At 40.8% G+C, this 21608-nt stretch overlaps 1 protein-coding gene across 5 annotated transcripts in view; it reads right to left on the minus strand.

Moving 5' to 3' along the window:
- The window catches only part of CCSER1 (coiled-coil serine rich protein 1), a 1085521-nt gene that overhangs the window by 950779 nt on the left and 113134 nt on the right, over positions 1-21608 (minus strand). For all 5 annotated transcript variants that reach the window (XM_084787310.1, XM_084787312.1, XM_084787314.1 and 2 more), the window contains exons 2-3: positions 9454-10794; positions 7733-7914 (exon numbers count right to left, since the gene is read on the minus strand). In XM_084787310.1, the coding sequence (XP_084643436.1) occupies positions 7733-7914; positions 9454-10753 (1482 nt within the window). In that variant the 5' untranslated portion in view covers positions 10754-10794. The remainder of the gene's footprint in view (positions 1-7732; positions 7915-9453; positions 10795-21608) is intronic.

Raw genomic sequence — 21608 nt, forward strand, 5'->3', positions numbered from 1 at the left:
ACTGGAAAAAAGGAAAGGCCAATGTGGGTGATGGCAGTGGCACTACAATGTATTGCTCTGCTCTGTGGCACTGACTGGAGTAGTGTAATTGCTTATACTCTAATGGAACTTTGGGCACACAGCGGAGGGGAAGGTGAGCATAACTGAAGACTGAAGTGCTGTCCCAGCTGGCTTGCAGGACTATGTGTAACACAGATATCAGAACAGTAATGCAGATGGGAAAAGGGCAGAGAAGCCATTAGCTCTCAGGAAGAAACCAAGTTCACAGTCATTTCTAAGTTCTAGCTTCCGCTATTACTAACTGAAGTTCTTTCAGCCTTGATCTATTTGAAAAATCTAATATATTGATTTCCAGTGTCTATTTGATATCAGGGTTCTGACACAGCAGCAATTGTTTGCCTTTTAAACCTTGTAAGACACATATAACTTGGAGGAGGCCAGAACACATTGCCACAGGTGACAACTTCCTGAACAGAACACTAACAGCCCAACCCTTAGACTCAACAATCAATAAATGGGACCTCATGAGGCTGAAAAGCTTCTGTAAGGCAGAAGACACTGTCAACAGAAGAAGTGACAGCCCACAGACTGGGAAAAGATCTTTACCAACCTTACATCTGACAAAGGTCTAATATCCAAAATATATAAAGAACTCAAGAAATTAAACACCACCAAACCCAATAATCCAATTAAGAAATGGGGCTCAGAACTAAACAAAGAATTCAAAACAGAGGAATATTGAATGGCTGAGAAACACTTTAAAAATGCTAAATGTCTTTAGTCATCAGAGAAATGCAAACCAAAACTACTCCGAGATTCCATCTTACACCCATTAGAATGGCTAAGATAAAATACTCAAGTGACTGCACATGCTGGCAAGGATGTGGAGAAAGGGGAACACTCCTTCATTGCTGGTGGGAATGCAAACTGGTACAATTGGAAATCTATCTGGCGCTTTCTCAGAAAGCTGAGAATAGGGCTTCCTCAAGACCCAGCTATTCCACTCCTTGGAATAGACCCAGAAGATGCTCCACCACACAAGGGCATATGCTCAACCATGTTCATAGCAGCCTTATTCATAATAGCCAGAATCTGGAATCAACCTAAATGCCCATCAGTCAAAGAATGGATTAAAAAAAAACTGTGGTACATTTATGCTATGGAATACTACTCAGATATAAAAAAACAAGGAAATTCCAAAATTTGTGGAGAAATGGAGGAAACTAGAAATGACCATACTAAGTGAGTTAGCCCAGAAGCAGAATGTCTCACATGGCCTATACTCACTTATAATTGGTCACCAGCCCAAGAGGCATGTCCCATGAAAGTCTTCAGTTACCAGCAGATTGGAATAGTTGTGAGGACATCCTTTTGGGACTCTAAGTGAGAGAAGTATGGGGGAATGGGGAAATAGAAGGATCCAGAGGTCCATAGAAACCTACAACAAGAATATCATGGTGGGCAGATCTGAGCCCAGGGGTTCTGCTCAAACTCCTGCACCAACCAAGGTCAATACTTGCCGTAAACATCAAACCCCTTCTCAGATCTACCCAATGGACAGGACATTCTCCACATTTGATTGGAGAGCGAGGTTTGTTTTGGACATGAACTCTGGTGCCCCATATTTGACCACTTTCCTGTGGTGAGAAGACCTGATGGCACTCAGATCAAGGATAAGCAGGCTACCAAGATGAGTCTTGATAGCCTTTGATCATATAGTGAGGGAGGAGGTCCCCCTCAGTCACAGTCTTAGGGGAGGGGAATAGGGTGAAAGAGGGAGGGAGGGAGGAGCGGGAGGATAACAATTGAGATGTAATCTGAAGAAATTAATTAAATTAAAAAAAATTTAAAGACACATGTTACTTGACCCAATTCTTAAATTTTGAGATGGGACAAGTAAATGAAAAGACAACCATGTCACAGAGCAGAGGCCAGAGTACACCTGTACATAAAGTGTGGTGGGAAGAGGGAATCAGCAAAGGCATCCAGAACACACAGCTCCTGTAAACAAAGGAGAACTGATGCTGAAGGACAGGAAGCACCCAGGCAGCATCGCTGACTGTCGGATTACCATAGTTAAGGAAAGTTGCAACCACCCATGACTCCTGTAGATAACTGGGCCATCTCTATAGATTTTGGGAACACGTGGAGATATTATAATGGTCTTTTTGAGGTTACTGGTAATCATGTTGAGGATGCATACAATAAAAAAAAATTTAAAGGGCTAAAAACTGGGCACTTGTGTTGTTTCAGGATTGATTAAGAAGCCAATAACACCAGAAGCTATAACAGAGGAGGCCAAAGCAGAGTCTGACACCAAAGTGACAGGGTCCCTGGGCGAACATGAAAATATTAAAGTGACATCAATTTAAACACACCATTACACTGGAAGAGTAAAACTGTTCATGCCTGACTCATCCGTCAATCACAGCTCCTGACCTGAGACAGCAAGTAAGGTGGCTTATGAGTTAATCATAAATAATTTCTCCAATTTAAAAACTACATACAAATAGAAATATATCAAATATTTTGTTTTTTTCCCAATTAAAAATAAAACCATAGGGCTATACCGAAGGCTCACAGGTAAAGAGCACCAGCTTCCCTCACGGAGGACCTGTGCTTGTTCCCAACATCTCCATGGCAGCTCACAGCCACCTATAACCCCAGTTCCAGATGATCTCATGCCCTCTTTGGGCTTCTACAGGCACCCGGCACACATGCGGTACACACACATCCATGCAGGCAAAAACACTCATACCCGTGAAATTAAAAACATGAAAAAGAAGAAAATAATTTTAAAACGTAAAACCATAAAGAGTAAAAATCAAGAGTAGAGGGGCTGAAGAGACAGTTCAGAGGTTACAAGTGCTGTTTGCCCTTCCAGAGGTCCTGAGTTCAACTCCCAGCAACCATACGGTGGCTCACAACCATCTATAATAAGATCTGATGCCCTCTTCTGCCGTGCAGACACACATGCATGTAGAACACTGTATGCATAATATATCCTAAAATAAACAAGTAAAAATAAATATTTTAAAATCAATAGTAGAAGCCATGGTCTTCTAATTTAACTATTTAAGGGACAGAAAGTTTCTGAAGATGCCCTGCAGTGCTGCAGACTATTATTTAAGTACAGTTTATGTCCTAGAGGACTCACATTAAAATTAAACACCGACTAAAGATAATGCGCGGTGGGGCTGAGTGGGAATGTGGGAGGGGATTAGAGTTCTGCCCTCATGAGTAGATCAATGGACGGATGGGTTTTCTTGGCTGTGGTCTGTTGAGATGCAGTTTGAAAAGTCCTTCGGTAAAACCGCTGCCCCTTCCCATATGATGCTCTTGGGACTTTGCTAACAAGAAGGCCATGCACCACCCAAAGACATCAACCATGCACCAGAACCATACCCAAAGTTTATTTCTCTCTTTTATTACTTGCATAGTCTCGGTGTTCTGCTATTAACAAAAACTGGACTAACGTGAGAAAACTGGAGACAATCTTCTTTTCCTTGTCGTTACGACTGTTCTTGATGTTCCTTTAGTGAGAGAGAAAAACAGGAACGCATATGCTCTTAATGGTGTTTTTAATGCAAATTGTCCAATGCTGCAGTTGTATGCTTTAGGAAGAATAGTCACCGAGGGAATGACCTGGCATCTGGGCACATCCTCCTGTGAAGTGCATGAAAAGCCCGCATGACTCAAACTGACCTTTTAGTCATTTAACATGAAGTGAGTTAAGTCACAAGTCAACCCTTCGTGACCACTATATGAGAACTGTGATTAAGGATGGCAGCTTCTAAATGAAAATAGTCCATTCCCCAAAGCAAAACAAGACAAAAGGCTTCTAACGGGGTTCAACAGGAGCCAGGAAGTGAGCTTTGTTGCCCAACAGCACAAGACTGAAGACCCATATTCTAAGCTACCATATTATGGAGGAATACCCTGCAATGGCTGTCTCGTTCTTATATGTTGTATTCTTGTAACCCTGGAATGTGGATGCGACCCTAGATGTCTCTCGAAAGCCAGCAATCCTGGACAGATGTTTCTGATGGAATAGATCACAGTCTGTGGCCTTCCTGATTGAGCTCCTAGCATCAACAACAGTCTTCATCACCTAATGGTACAGTGTAGATATTTGAGTATTTGTGTCATAGTTTAAATCCCCAAATGGGCATGAGTACGTGGAGTCTCACCCCTGTGCCTTGAACTCATTAGCATTACTAGAAATACTTTTCCTCACAATACAAAGTATTAGTCAATGCTAGCATTGCCTAAAATATCCCAGATTTTCTTTCATTGTTTGTTGTACAAAGCATATGTTATTAAATTAATCGACAAAACAATAACTGAAGGACAATATGTAAATTGAAGAATGTGAAAGTGAAATCACAAAAAAATTCTGTTAAGTCACCTCTAAAACTTCAAAAGTGCTGGTATGTATTACAACAAATATTATCTGCAAATCCAGCCAAGTCTTGGGAGCTTACCAAATTTCAGCTCCAAGCTAGTGTTCTAACACAAAACGGTACTATCTTGCCATCTAGTGGCTATTTTCTAGTACTGCAGAGAGATACATACAGAGCATGCATGGCCCCAAAAGAACAAAATCCTTAGATTTTAAAAATAGGCAGTAAAAACCTTGAACCCCTACCCGGACTAGCCGATGGACATTCTCCACTGTTGAGTGGAGAAGAAGATCTAACTCTCACACAAACTCTGGTGCCCCATATTTGATCATGTCCCTTGGATGGAGATGCCTGGTGGCACTCAGAGGAAAGATAATAGGTCACCAAGGAGAGACTTGATACCGTATGAGCATATACAGGGGGAGGAGGTCCCCCTCAGACACAGACATAGGGGAGGGGAGTAGGGGGGGGAAGTGGGAGGAAGGGAGGGATGGGAGGATACATGGGATGGGCTAACAACTGAGATGTAATATGTATAAATTAATAAAAATGTATTAAAAAAAAACAACTGATGAATCAATAAAGACAATGAGGAATGGAATTCTATTCTATATAAAAAATAAAAAAATAAAAAAATAAATAAAGTTCTAGGTCTGCCAGGCCAGGCATGCTGGTGCATGGGTTTGATCCCAGCACTCAGGTAGGCAGAGGCAGGTGAAATTTGTGAGTTCAAGGCCACTTGGTCTACAAAGCAAGTTCAGGACAGCAAAGGCTACACAAAGAAACACTGGAAGGATAGATAGACAGACAGACAGAGAGACAGACAGACAGACAATAAAAATAAAGTTCTAGATTCAACACATGGATAGATGACAACAATTCGCTTACATTATGGAGGAAATTATTTAGAGTAAGTATGGGAAGAATAAAATTTCAGATACAAGATATTTCAAAGGCCAATATTATATTCTTTAATTATTTTTTAATTTATTTACTTTACATCCTGATCGTAACCCCATCTCTCTGTATCCTCCAGGTCCCACCCTCCCTTGCTCTTACCCCCTTCCCTGCTCCTCTAGCCCTCAGAAAGGGGGAGCCCTCCGCCCCTACCATCTCACCCCAGCCTATCAAGTGTCATCTGGACTGCCTGCACCGCTTCCTCTGTGGCCTGACAAGGCCACCTGCCAGGGGGAAGAGATGAACAAGCAGGCCACAGAGTCTGTGTCAGAGACAGCCCTTGCTCCCTGTATTAGAGGACCTACACATATACTAAGCTGCGTATGACTACATCTGAGCAGAGGTCGAGGTCCTCTGCCAAAGGTCACCTCTTAAGCGGCTGGAATGAAAAACAATTTACTTAACCGCTGTTGCATAAAGAAGCAAAACAGGTTTCCTGGAGGGAAATGTTCCTACCAATCAGCTTCAGTATGCATTTATTTATTAAAAGTGGGTCTCAACATGTGGGTCGCGGACTCTCAGTCGGTCAAATGACCTTTTCACAGGGTCGCCGAAGACCAGCAAAATACACAGACTTTACATTACGATCCTACTGGTAAGTAGCAACCTTACAGTTATGAAGTAGCAGTGAAGATAATTTTATGGTTGGGGGGTCACCACAACATAAGGAGCTATATTAAAGGGTCGCAGCATTAGGAAGCTTGAGGACCACCAGCTTAAAAACATCTTAAGCATATTCTCCTGTTTTAAGCACAACTGCAAAAAGCATCCTGTATTTTTAATACTCAAGAGAAAAAGAAAAGAAGTGTTACATCCTGGAATGTACACACTTAGGTTCCTGTGTGTGTTTGTGTGTGTGTATGTGTGTGTGTTTGTGTGTGTGTGTGTGTACATTTGGGCTCAGGGGTCCCGCTCAAACTAAGGCACCAGCCAAGGACAATACAGGCGGTAAACCTTAAACCCCCACCCAGATCTAGCCAATGGACAGAACATTCTCCACAGTAGAGTGGAGAGTGGGATATGACTTTCTCACATACTCTGGTGCCTCACCTTTGACCATGTCCCCTGGAGGGGGAGACCTGGTGGCACTCAGAGGAAGGACAGCAGGTTACCAAGAAGAGACTTGATACCCTATGAACATATACAGGGGAAGGTAATCCCCCTCAGGAACAGTCATAGGGGAGGGGAATAAGGGGAAAATGGGAGGGAGGGAAGAATGGGAGGATACAAGGGATGGGATAACCATTGAGATGTAACAAGAATAAATTAATAAAGGAGAAAAAAAACAAATGCATACACACATGGTCAGTTTTGGACCAATGGTACCAGGAGTCCTGTTGCCATTGATCGTTCTGTGGTTTCTAACTTCTCCAAGATTAAGGAAATGTTCCTCACTGAGCAGGGACCACAACTTCCATTGCCAAGTGCAAGGGTTTGCCTACAAGCCTGTGCCGCCTTAGGATCTAGAGCTCCTTACAACACATTGGCCTACTATGGGTGGCACTGTTTTCATTTGAAGCTAAGGTATCATGAAGCAGTCATTACCAGGGTTTTAAGCATTTAATCTATATCTGTGGGTAGGTAAGTAGATAGGTGTACAGCTGGTAGATGGTTAGTGTGAAGGCAACAATATTGACTAATAGGATTAACTGCATTACTGTAAAAAGGACGCAATTGCACAAAAGTGAGCAGAGCGAACTCTACAATTACAAACCCACCTGACAGTTGGTAAGACCTGAGGCCTCCTGAGCCCCAATGTTATACACGGTCCACTCTTCATGCCTCCCCACCTGTTGCTCCATGTTAGATTGTGAGGGAAATGACAGGCATCCCTCATGTGTCCACAAGCTCAGAGCGAAAATGCCATATGCACACCCTACACACAAACCTTCACCCCACAAGCAAGCTCAGCTCTTGCACTAAGAACATGTTCAAGCCCAAAGCTTGAATTTTGCAGTGTCTCCCACAGCTCTTGCATCTTGTTCATGCTGACAGAGAAGACCCAGAGTGAAGCCGCTGGCGGCCGTAAGGTGACAAACACATAAATGTGCCAAGCACAGGAGTCACCGAGCAGAGCTGCCTAAGAAACATGACTTCTAACACATCCTCATGGTCAGCCTTCCTATCCTAGGATCTTGCTTTAAAACAGAAACTCGACAATTTCCCCCCAAAAACAAGAGAGGGTTGCTGTTTGTCAGACTCTTATCTGCCCTACCCCGTGAGACTGCCCAGTGACAACTTAGCATCTCTGGTTGTCAACATCAAGTACCGAAGCCAATTTTCCATTCACTCCATGTTCATCCTGCAAGCGGCGTGAGCGTGCCAATTGCACATGGCTTACTCGTTATGTGCAGATGGATGTACGGACTCACCAGACTGTTCATTTTGGAGGACGAGGACCCTGCTCTGTGCTTTTTCAAGCTGCTGGCTTCCACGTGCCCATCCTTCGGCTTTAAGACCATCCTGCCACTCCCTGCTGTCCCTTCAGAGGAGGACCGCAGCCGCCGCTCTAGGTATCTTCCTTCTCGGTACGGACTGAGGCTACTGGCAAGAACTTCTCCAAGACAAACAAAGGAAAATGAACATCAGTACTTGAATGGAATTTTTAATCAAAATACCATTTTAGGATAATGGAAACCCCTAGAATGATTAAAAACTTCTCTGCCTCAGAAAAAATGTCTGAGTTTATACTAAGAGTTTGTGTGATCCCTTCTGCAGCCTCACATCAGTCACGTAAGCAGATTTTTCTGTTTATCCCACTTGTTCCATCTCTTAGTCACCAGAGGCAAGAGGAATGCTGCTAGTTCAAGACCAGCATGGTCCTCGCAGGGAATTAGGGTCAGCCTGGGCTACCAGGTGACATTTTGTCTCAAAAAATATCAAACAAAAGATGTAGTCCAATATCAGATATGTTCAAAACAAATTCATGTATTTAGACCACAAAACTGTTGTGTTCTAGAGGGACTAGTTCACCAATCACCGGGTGGTTTTTGATATGATAACATGTCATTTGATTTATATTTCATTTTATTTGATATTTTAGGTCATTCATAATGTAGCATAGCGACTAAGAGTCTGAACTTTGCATCAAGACAACCTCCCCATGGCTGTGCTCCACAGTGGCATGCTTCCAGATGTGCAAAATCTAAAACAAAGGGAGCCAAACTGAGCTCCTGCCCATCAGTCATCAGCTCCTGTGACTGTGGATATGTATGCTCCCTGGCCCCCAGCCCTCTCACTTAAGAAAAAGTTTACAATTAAAATGTTTAACTAATGCTTTTATAGATCACACATTGTTTCTGGAGGCATAAGCATCATTTTCAGTTACTGCTAGCAGCAGCACTACTGACAGAGAGAAAATAATAAGTTATAGCACATAAAATAGTCAAGTGAGTGGGGACACATTCAATTGTTCCCTTGAGTATTTTCTGGAACCAAGGTGAAGTAATTTACATGTACACATGCATATGCACACACAATCATACACACAACACACACACACATACACCCTCACACAAACTAATATGCACACACATAAATACACTCCTACACACACTCAAATTACAGTCAATGTGAAGATACTTACATAGCTAATTAATGTTGTGAGGGTTTTGAACATGTCAGGGTTTCTAACTCCAAGGACCTCATATTCATAGCTTACCATCCTTTTGCATTGACATACAGAATTATTTATATTAAAACATGAATTCTAGTTAATAGAACTTTGTTTACACAGGATGCAGAATTGAATTTACCCACATTTTCTTCATTAAGATTTTGACTGGCATGCCTCCATTTCATTAACTAGAAAGTAACAATGCTTCTACAGTCACACTCCAAGTAGTTTCTTTCTTCCCACCTTCTCTCAGGTCAAAGTAACAGGAAAAAAAAAATACAGCTAAGAAAAAAATTGAATCTCAAAGATTTACATTTTCATTATAATTGAGGTAAGTATAAGATCAATCAAAACAAACATTAACACAAATTCTAAATACAAGGATATGTGGCTTCCACTCAAGATCTAGAGTAAAAATAATTGATCAAACAATAAGAAAAATGAATTAACAATTTTGCACGAGGAAAATCTGCATACCTTTGGCAGCACTTGATTCATATCCATAAGACGCTTTGTTAAAAACATGCTGATCCCCAGCAGAAGGGATTACCCTTGAATCTGAAACAGGGTGCATCCCTTGAATGCGTTCAGCCAGCGCCTTGTGCTGGTCATAGGTCCTCGGGATTGGTTCCCCACCCTGTGCCACAGGGTTCTCTTCTTTTTTATGAGCAGCTGGTAGGGGGATCTCTGGGTCACTCACATTCCTAACAGAGGGCTCAGTGCTTTGTAGTAACACTTCGCTCTGGTTAGCAGTAGAAGTCTCTCGTAAAGAACGCAACTCAGTACTACACCGACCTTCTAGCCTGTACCTCCCTGGAGACATCATGGTACACGGCACAGTCCCCACAAATTCCACCATTGTCTTTGTGACAGCAGTGGGATTGGGAACGGGCTGAGAGGTAGCATCATTGTGGCCAAAGTTGTCGCAGTGTGATGCCAGGCTTCCACTTTTAGGAAAGGCATCGGCCTCAGACAAAGAGTCTTCAGTCAAAGCTAAAAATTCTGAAGGGGTCTGAGCTGTGGTCAGGTCAGCGGAAAGCAGAGGCGACTGTAGTGAACTTCCTGCGCGCTCGGTTACGTCCACAGAGCAAGATGGCGACGGTCTAGCTAAGGCGGGTTCCCGCTCTTGGTACTGCGCAATCGCCAGTGAGAACTCAGGCTGCTGTACCAATGACGTGGGTTGGCTCTGTGGAACCGACTTAGAAAATTTAGAGTGAGAAGAAAAGGATTTGGGGAGTAGCTTCTTTGTTGACTGCTTAATAGAACGGCGAGTCTGTTCTTCTGTGAATCCAGAATCATCCCCTTCACTTCTGCCAGAACTTAGACAATTTATAAAGAGATTCTTATTAGTCGAAGGCTCCTTTTCCCTTTCAAAATCTTCCGTCAAAGATCTTGTTAACTTCTTACTTCGTGAACTACTAAAACCCACAGAATGTCTTCCCCGGGTTTTGACTTGTTCCTCCAAATTTAGTTTCTGCAGATTGCTGTGACTTGGTTGAGCACCATTGGAAATACTAAGGTTGTGTTGGGTTTGTTCTGGCTTGGGTTCATTCCCCTTCTTGTGGTGGAAGCTAATGGAGGGAGCACGGAAGATGCTCCTGCGTTTCCCCGTGCTCCCTGAGCTGGAGTTAGTGCTGGAAGGGGAGGAGCTGTGGACGCCAGCTGTGTTACTGGAAGAGGGTGAAGACGGGAGAGAATCATGTCTTCTGCTAATACTTTTCCTGAATATTGGCAACCGGGAGACCAGGGTACAACGTCTTGATCCTGAGTCCCCCATTGGGACCCAGGGGCTTGCACTGCGATAGCCAATTTAGCAGCCTGAGAAAAGTTAAAACAAACACAGCAAGTCAATAGAATTCAGTCTTGACGAGGACCCAGTAAAATAAAATATAGCTTTTCAAGACACGAATGAAATTTGGTTTATACTACAATTCTATGTCAAAATTCAGGATTTAAGGATATAGAAAAATCATCCACAGAGTTTTAACAAAGTGAATCGAAAATTTCAATTTACCACAAATATTTAATATACTAAAAAGAGTGCTAGGTTGGAAAACAGAAGGTCATTATTTAAGAGGTGGCCAGTCTAAATTCTGGTACTTTTATTATTAAACCCAGCCATATTTAGCACCATGTGGCTCAATGGGTCATCTATAAAGCTTAACAGAAACAGACCAGACAGCGGCATGCCAGGCACTAAGACCTACACTCATGAAAAATCAACTGAAGCAAATCCTTATCCATGGTATCTGACATAGGAAGTTTAGGGGTAATCAGGCTGCTGAAAAACAAGACTCAGTCACCAGGACATAGAGAAGAGCCACAGACTAGTTAGGTGAGAGACAAAGATCCTGAACTGAAGGATAGTCCGCCGTGGTTAATCATGAGAGCATCAACAATGAGCAAATCGGAAACACTGACCCCTTAGGACAGCTCCCGGGTGCCAGTGGCCAAGGAGGTAGAGGAGGGCGTGGAAATGTATCTCCTCTAGTCCACTAATTTTGATGCACAAAGGATTTCTCATAGATGATCTCTTTGTGGTGGCTGTTACTGCTAGAATTCCAGAAGAGGTAATGCTGCAGACATTTTATAACTCAAAGAAAGGAACCCTGCTAATGTCACCAGATAATGGCGCAAAACCAGAATAAGAAAGGGAGCCTTCTCGACCCAAGCCAATCCTGTGTCGAGCTTATGGTCAATATGGGACACAGGATGCTCTGCATTTACTGGAGTGAAGAGCAGAGAGATGCTGGCACTGCAGAGACGGTTGCTTAAGCTGTCTTATAGTTAAGTATGCATTCAGCCCACAGCTCTGGTATTCCTTTTTACTACAGACTTCCATGTTATGATATGATTGGATCCTGTTTGGGCTTGGTAAAAGATCTCATTTAATTACTGTATTTCTGATTGCTTTGCCTTGTGGTGCTGAGGCTGGAAGCCCGGTGAGGGGAGTACAGGCGTATTCACACACACTCTCTCTCTCTCTGCTCTGTGGCTGACAGTAGCTACTTCAAGTTCCTACTTTGATTTCCCCCATAATGATGAATTACAGTCTGAATTTGTGCATTAAAAATAAACGTGATTTCCACTAAGTTGGTTTTTTTTCTGTAATTTGTCAAAATATTTTATCACAGCAACAGAAATGAAGCTAAACTGCTTGCAAAGTTGTGGTCTTTTGTTTTTTCTCATGCGTCCTTAGTTTTTATTAAACACCGTGGGTCCTGTCCTCTCCCAAGTCTGTCTGCCCCACATCAATGCTGCTATATTCTCTCCTTTCTACCTTCACATACGTCCTACTCCCACCTCCCCATTATGATCTCTTCCCCTCTCCATATCATGGTCCCTTCCTAAATTCCTTCCTTCTACGGAGACTCCATCTTAAACACATGAACCTAAAATTTCAATGCCAGCATCCACATGTGAAAGAGAAGATGGGACATTTGTTTTTCTGAGCCTGGGTTATCACACTTAGTATAATATTGTTCAAGTACATCCATTTTCCTGAAAAAAATCTCATGATTCCATTTTTCTTTACAGCTGAATAAAATTCCTCCATTTGGCATGTGGATGGCATTTTGCTATGGGCAACCAATCAGCTACTGACACTGCTATTGGTTGCCCATCATAAATAGATGTATGACCCTAGTGCTGAAGATAGCACCCACTTCGGATGCGCAACCTAAAGAAATCAAACTGGAACTGATCTGAAAGCTTCCTTCCTGCCACCGGCCGGAAGGTACAATGCATCCCACTGGGGACTGGGTGTGGGGGAGTAATCAAAGTTTTTATCAGCTGTAGACCCAAGAGCTACAATACTGGCCAGCCAGGCAACATGTGTGTGAACTCACTGGTTCCATAGCTACATGGATGTTACAGGAGTAATTAATCAGCTTATGATTGGATTTGAGGCCTGCTACATAAGAAAGAACTCACAGCTGGCTCTGTAAATCACATGGCTAAGGAGATCACAAACCCTAAAGTGGAGCTGACCAGTTTTGTTAAATGATCCTGTTTTAATTGCTGCCAAAATACTATCATTGACACATGTATGTATCAAATTTTTTCTTGGTCTTTTCTTTACCATTTCTTTTCTTTCTTTCTTTCTTTCTTTGTTTCTTTCTTTCTTTCTTTTTTACTATAGCACTTCTTGTTCGAATCAGCACTCAAAATGAAAGAGGAACACAATTCTAGGTCTCCTCAGCAAGTGTTTAAAAGACATTGGTGTGAATTTTCTTTTTCCAGAAAAGCTTCTATAGTAAGCAACCTACTCTTAAATACTTGATGCAAATAAATGGACCTCCTCCGTGCAAATGTGGTCTTTAAGGGGAACTCTGTCCTTGAGTAAATATAAAATCTAACAAAATAAAAGTCCCTTAGACTCTTTATGCTATGCATAATCAATGTAATACATTTCTAGGTTGCTGTGCAGTTTGGGTCCTGTATGTGAGGCCCACCTTTGGAGGGTCTGATTGAGTATGGCTTCTGACTCACTCCTACATTTAACTGCTTGATCCCTACTTGGTAGAACTGTTTGAGAAAGATTGTGTGGTCTTGTTGGAGGGGTGTGTCACTGAAAATAGCAGAAATAATTCATATCTAACAATATCAAAGCATGCAGTTTGAGGAAATTTTCCAGCAACTGTGTCTACTTATGATGACTCAACAGGACCAGCTGAGAGGTTAGGGCTTAGTTGGAAAGACATCTACTCTAAACAATACCTGCTGTTTACCCAGCAACATTTTTAGACTTTAACCATCATGTCACTTTTCTGTGAATGCGCTCTTTAAAAATGCTTTATTAATCTCTTATGCAAACCAGAAAATAATGGAGGTATTTTGAACATATAAATCACTCCTACAACACAGAAAACAACTAGGATCAGTGAAGACACCAAGGGCTCTTCACCTCAATCAGGGATGACTTATGTGGACCAATGAGTGATCGGTTACATAAAGACAGTGAGATTATGCACCCAGGAAAGACAGGGTCAGAAAGCAAATCACTGAAAATAAGTACTTGATAAATTATTAAGTCATATGTAATTAGCCATTGTGGCCATATTATGTTATTCTGAAGTAATATAAGAATACAAATATTATCGCTTGTATAAGACATAGCTGCTTCTTAAAATAATTTTACCACAGGAATAGGTATATAAGTAAAGTCAGGTTGCCCCAATTAGACTTGCAAAAAGCCATGCTATAGTCAAGGAGAGAGATGGTACAAAAGCAACACAATGAGACAGCTACAACAAAGAGGGTGAACACACTTCAAATTAATAGCTCTGGTAAGACTCTACAAAGGAGATGCTTATTTGAATAAGTGGGACATATTTAAATACATTTCTAGAAATAGTAAGATTGACACCACCATCATAATGATCGGAGCTTTGTCTTTAAAAATAATAAAAATAGAAGATACAGAAAAATTAGTTTAGGAAGAAACTAGTTAGTTGTGAAAGCAACAAGAAAGGTTAAAACCACATGCACATGCACATGTGTGTGTGTGTGTTTGTATGTGTTTCTTATTTATGTATGTATGTGTATATATGTGTACACATATATGTATGCAAGGCTAAGACAAAAAGCAAGAGTTCATTAACGGTTAAAGAATATATAGTTTGTGTTTGGAGATTGAGACAGTGGATATACAGCTGAGGAAAATGCTAATGGACACAGCAAAGTGTGACCTCAAGCCTGTATTTGCAATCTCTGTCATCTAACATGACAAATACCTTCTTTACTCCTCCCAGAGCCTAGAATTCTCCAGGCTAAAAAGGATCTACTGCCTCAAAGAATTGTTGTAAGGAGCATGAGAAGAAAAAAAGAAGGGAGAAGAGAGGAGGGGGAAGGGAAGGAGGCATATAGAAACTCAACAAAGCTGCAGCCCTCGACGGCTTACAAATCAGAGGCAAGCAATGTGCCGGCGCTGTGCACTGGAATGGCTCTCCTTCAATTGGTGACTTCCCCAAGTCTTTTCACCCGGACTCCACCAGTTCACACCCGTCTCAGACCTACCATCTGCTGAGTTAACCCCAGTCACCACACAGAAAGTGCCTCAGAGGCTGAGAGTCTCAAGGCCCAGTGAGGCTTAGGTTAGTGTAACTACCCATTGCCACTGAGTAAATCGTGATGTGAGCAACATGGCATACATCTGACTAATCTCTCACAGAAATGGCTCCAAATGATGTCCATGGTTTCATATTTTGAAATAAGTGCACAGATATTAAGACGATTTCAGTGATGGTACATAAAAACTAAAGGCAAATTTTATCTTCCACAAACATTTTATATACATAAACTGGCGTGGCTTTATTGTTGTACTCAACTGTCTTGGCTTTACTATTGTACTCAGTGTACCTGCGCCTTTGCTGCAACCATTGTATGAAGCACGGGACTGCCCACTAAGGGGTTGTATGAAAATGTAGTGTTTCAAATTTGAGAGCACATGAGGTTTTCAGAGTAGGGATCCTCAAGTATAATCCCCGTCCTTTCTTTGACCCACATATCTGAGCACGCTGATCCCTCTGTTGGCCACACCAAACTCAATAGAGACATTAACAAAATATTCAGGCAACAGATCAGAATTAAACCAGTGCCTCTAACTCTGAGTATGAGTTTCTAAAGGTGAGATTATGTTTGCTTAGGAAGGACCATAAGCGCATAACAAAAGTACACTGGAAAAAAAAGGAAAGTGGGTACCTGAAGACAGAGGATGTTTGCTCACAACAGTTGCATTACTTTATAATACACTATTGCAGAATTTGGTTAGATTTAACAGTAGGCATTAGTTAAAGGAAACTAACTATATTCTAGAGTAGGGAGCTTAGAAGCCGAGTCCAAGTAAGGTTTCCTAGGTAACCAGTTTACAAAAGAAGTCCTCTGGGGACACAGAAAAGAGACAAGGACAAATGCTGTGGGCAGGTCTAGACACAAGTAAGCAAAGACTCCAGGGAACACAGAGATGGGCTGTAGGACAGTCTTTGATACCTGAGACAGGGGCTGGTGTGCACGCCATTCAGCAAGATGTAGCAGACTCCTCAAAGAATGAGAAATCACTAGGAAGATATTCATTGGACGAGGATTTAATATTTGGGATACATAAAAAATTTTCACCAAATAAATATGAAAAATATTAAAGGAGAAGTAAATTAGCAAGGAACATGAACATTTCTCAAAGGAGAACAAATGTATTAAAAATGAATATAAGAAACAATAACCAGTCTCATTGGTGATTGAGAAATGTAGAAACAGAACTCCAATGAGACAATGAGGAACAGAAAACACAAGGAAAAAAGACTATAGTTGGGTCAGGAAATGGTTAAGTTGGTAGAGTACCCCCTGAGCAAGCACAAGACCTAAGTTCCTCACCAGGAACTGTGTAATTGTCCACAAGTGGCCTGCACATGTAAACCTAGTACAGGGAAGCATAATCTCAGATCCCTGTGGCTCACTGGCCAGGCAGTGAGGTCCAGGGTCAGTGAGATACCCTGTCAAATGGGAAGTGACCAAGGAAGACAAGTCCTGTCAACCTTTGACCTCCATATGTGCACATGCAAACACTCCCACATGCATTAAGCACATATGCAAACAAAAATTAATATGCAAAAAGAAGAATACAAACAGGAGAAATATGAAGAGGGGTTCACAGAGAAACCTGCATCACCAATTAACTTTTGAACAGACACCCAACTCTTTTTTATCAAGAAAAACCAGAAAGTGATGGTTTCTAGTCTCAATATTCTGAAAGTTAATAATGTCAAGTTTCTGAGTTTAGCACTGAGACTTCAAAAGGAGGTCCCAGTCATCAGAGAGGCTTCCTCCTGCAGCGGATGGGCACAAATGCAGAGACCCATCGCCAGACATTACACAGAAAAAAAAAAAACCACCTTAGAAAACACAGCTCTAAATGAGATATCTCCATCAAATCCTTCCCCTCAGAGTTCAGGGAGCCCTGTGGAAGAGGAGTCAGAAGGAACATAAGAGCCAGAGAGGCTGGCAGATGCCAAGACCTTCCAAAACAGTGGTTCTCAGCCTGTAGGTTGCAACCCCTTTGGAGACTGAAGGACCCTTTCAGAAGGGTTGCCTAAGTTGGATATTTCCGTTATGATCCATAACCATAGCAATGTTACAGTTAATAAGTAGCAGCACAAATAGATTTGTGGCTGGAGGTCATCACAACATGAGGAACTGTATGGAAAAGTCAAAGGGTTGCACCATTAGGAAGGTTAAGGAGCTCTGTTGGAAAACAGCTGAGCAAAGCTCACATGAACTCTCAGTGACTGCAGCAGCAAGCACAGGGCCTACATGGTCCTTTACTAACTAGGTTCTCTGCATATATACGGTAGCTACCAGTTCAATATTTTTATGAGACTCCTACATGTGAGAATAAGTGCACCTCTTACACTTTCTCTTGAGGCTCTTTTTTTTTTTTCCTGATGGACTGTCTTATCCAACTTCAATACGATGGGTTTTTTTTTTGTTGTTTTATTTTATTATATTTTATTTTGTTATGTTTTATTATTATCTTTTAGACACCTGTTCTTTTCTAGTGAGAGACAGAAAGGGAGTAGATCCAGATCGGAGAGGAGGTGAAGAGGAGAGGGAAGCTGTATTCAGTCTGTATTGTATATGAAAAGAATCTATGTTTAATAAAAGGAGGGAAAAGAGGAGATCACAGGTCACACTGCCAACACCATTTGGAGTTTACAAAGAATAAAAGATGTGAAATAAAAAATAGTCCACAGCTCAGCACTATGAGAGAATAGCAAACTCTGCACAAGGAGATTCAGGGTATGTGCAACAGTAAAAACTGCAAATAACACTGATTCCCAGATGCAGAAAAGACCTTTAAAATGGTATTTATTGCAAAAAATAATAAACAAAAACTGAACATACTAGTTGAAAATATAAAATAACATGGAAAACATTTTCCAGACATTGGATAATCTGATCAATTTGCTAAATGATAGTCTAAATACATATATGTTAACTGTATGTTTTAGGAAATAATGTGTGTAAAATAAACATTCTGGACATTCATACATGCATAGAAACATGTAGTAAGGTCTGGCAGATGTGCTACCAACCATTGGCCATGGTTAAAGTGGATAGTGCTTCAGACGCTGTTACCAATTGGGGCATTAGTGCTATATGTAATAAGATTTTAACAATGAAAATACATTCCTAAATTGGATTGCAGCTAAAGGTAAGAGAATAATACAATGGAGTACAGCAGTATAGCCTAACAAGATCAGAATATGGAATAATACATATATGTGCATGTAAAATGAATAAAATCATGCAAAATAAAGAAAAATCACGTGCAGGGCAAAAAAAAAATGGCAACAGTGGTTGTCTCTGCAAGGAGCAGGAGAATGGGTTTGAGCACAGCCTGAGAAGTGGGACAGGATGCAAGGAATCCCTAGAGGTTTATAATCTTCTTCAAATATTAATATTCCAACATAAAATGTTATTTTAGAGTAAAACACATTAGGAATTTTAAGCCATCCAGTATCATTGCTTAATGATATTAAATTGGGAAATCCTCTGTTTTAGTAATTTCAGTCGAAATTAAAATATGGGAAGGTTAAGGTTTACGTTTCTGATCGTTAAAATTCTACTTAGTTTCCTAATTACAACTATTTCCTTTCGCTTTTGCTTTATGGTACTTATTCCAAAATATCCTCAGTAATAAGGACAGTGAACAGATTCTGTCCAAGATTCTGCCAGCGGTGAGGATAAAAGGCTCACTAATACAGCCAAACAGTAACACGTTATTTGACGCCTCCTGCTCATAAATGGGAGCAGTGAGATGATGGAGAGTGGGTAGGTCTGTGACTCTTCCTTACTAAGATAAGTAGAGATGCTTCCGCTGGTAGAGGCACCTGTTACTCCAGTCTGACGACCTAGTTCAAGCCTCAGGACCCACAATGGGTTCTCTGACCTCCATGGATGCACCTTGGCACACGGGCTCCTCCCTGGCCTATTCACATCACCAACACCCACACATACAAGATAATAGTAATAAAGTGTAACAATTTTACAATTAAATCTTGATTTTAGCTTCTCCTTTAAACACTAATAAGGGGAACCAGAGTGGTGAGTAGGCCTGGTGGCACTCAGAGAAAGGATAAGCAGGCTACCGAGATGAGACTCGAGAGGCTGTGACCATATAGTCGGGGAGGAGGTCCCCCTCAGTCACAGACACAGGGGAGGGGTATAGGGTGAAAGCTGGAAGGAGGGAGGACTGATGGGATAACAATTGAGATGTAATCTGAATAAATTAATTAAATCTTAAAAAAGAAAAAAACACTAATAAGCCAATGAGGTGCCAGTTAACAATGTATACCCAAAGTGTAAGAGTCTCATTAACATCTAAGGCCTGTTCACACTTAACTGTGAAATGACTGCCTTTTGTCTTAAAGTTCTAACAGAGAGAGCCAAATCCAGAACCAAACACTTGCAGTTGCACATAATGGTCAGCAGAGGGCAGAACAGTCTGTCTTTTGATTTATAAAAGTCAATTTTTTAATAATTATTCAGGTAAATCTAAATTAACGGGCATTTAATTATCAAAAAATCATCCTAAAGTCTTTAAATAATAAATGATTACATTAAAATACTATTTTCAATATGATTCTTTGTTTATAAAAATGGTGTCTGTTAAAACAAATTCTTTCTAATTAAAGAAAGTCTCTAATTCTTAACTAGGACGTTTGGGAAGAAGTAAAAAATTTTTAAAAAGTTTTTAAGCTTGAAACATGTATAGGACTTACATCTGGCATGGTGCTTGCACCTGTAATCACAGAACTCAGGAGGCAACAGCAGGAGGACAGACATGAGTTCAAGGGCAACCTGGGCTACAGAGTGAGACCAAGTCTCAAAAGACTAACAATACAGTTGGATGTACAGAACTTACACAGAGGAAAATCATTTTAAAATTAAAATTAAAATACTTTGGATAGAATTAAAGAAGACGTGGCTACACTAAACATTTGTAGTCACAGGTGTGTGTTTTCTATGTGTAGACATCGATGATACACAGACTCTCAATGTCCAGTCAAGTGAAAACCCAGTGTTGAATAAGTCAAACTGAAAGTGAAGGATGCTGTGATGGAAGGACAAATAAAATTCCTAATCTGCAACCCACTCAGCCATACTTAGGTTGGGCACGCAGGTTTTTGTCTTACTAAGATACTGGCTAACAAGTGGGTTAGCTTCCATTCGGTCACGGATTGACACGGTGAGCCAGTTCATCAGAATCACCTTTAAAGAATCCCAGATTCTTTTCAAAATGTATCTCAACTCATAGCCGCTTTTCACTAAAATCTATATTTCACAGTGTACAGGAAGAGAGAGCACTATGCTTGGATTGTGTTTCTTTGTAAGATAAGAGAAGCAACCTGAACAACGTCGTGGTTGCCTTTGATTTATAAAAACCCATGCACGGAACCTTCCAAGGTTGGAAAACATCTGTTCATATACGTGCACATTTCACACACATGGCTCCAACCACTTCATCCTAGCTCAAATACAACTTGTGTTTATCTTGTCACCTGCACATAAGAAGGTAAAACTGTGTTCTATAAGCTGTTACTATCAACCCTTCATGGTATGTCTTAAAAGAGAGAGAAAAAAACAAAAACAAAAACAGGCGGGAGGTGGCAGAGGGCAGGGCAGGCGGCAGCAGGGAGGCTCTCTTCTGGTAAACTGCTAAACTAGAAGCTTCCTGGGAAGTCCCTTTCTTTCCCTTATATTGCAATTGATTATGTCATCAGTGAGCAATCCATTCGACTGACTAATCCATCTGCTTAGGTCCTTGGCAGGAAGACATCATGCCTAAGATGTGACGATGAGGTCCTGGGCATACTGATACAAATGCTCCCAAAGGAATAGTTTAAGTCATAAGATGGCTCATTTTCTATCAGTCCACAAATGCAAGCTAGATGTAGAACCTATATGTTATTATATTCATTTTTTCATGTTAACGGAAAGTATGTTTATTAACTATAGCATTCTTTGACTTTAAAATGAATTTGCTTCTCTTCTAAGAAGAACTACATAACATATGTTATAAGAAATATATAATAAACTCATTTTATTTCTTCGCTTTAAAAATACAACTTTTTTTTTGATTGGCAAAGTCATTTTTATTAGGTTGGATAGATAGCATTCCCTCTACAGTAAAAATAGATTAAATTAACTCAAGGACTGGCCCATGCATAAAGAGAATATAAGATGCAAAAAGACATACCATTAGCAAACACATTTTATAAATGATAATGAAATTCATGTTGATTTAGATACTATAAACAGATAGTGACTTGAATTTTATTTCAACCCACCAAAATGGAACTATACACAATATGACTACGTTAGGTTTCAGAAGTGAATGCTTTCTGCTATTTTATCTCATGCAAACCTATATTTTGAAAATCAATGGGAAGATTTTACATTTGGAGCTACCTATTAGAGCTTTCTGTATATGCCTTTATTGGGCCATTTTTAAAATGACTATTATATTTCTGTTATAGATACATCAGCAATTTGTGGCAGGCTGTTGATTTATCCGTTCTGAGCCACTTGAGAGAATAATTACTACAAAAGAATTCCTGGAGGCCACTTTGGCT

This window comes from Acomys minous (genome assembly GCF_964271855.1).
Source record: "Acomys minous genome assembly, chromosome: 6".
Lineage (NCBI taxonomy): Eukaryota > Metazoa > Chordata > Mammalia > Rodentia > Muridae > Acomys > Acomys minous.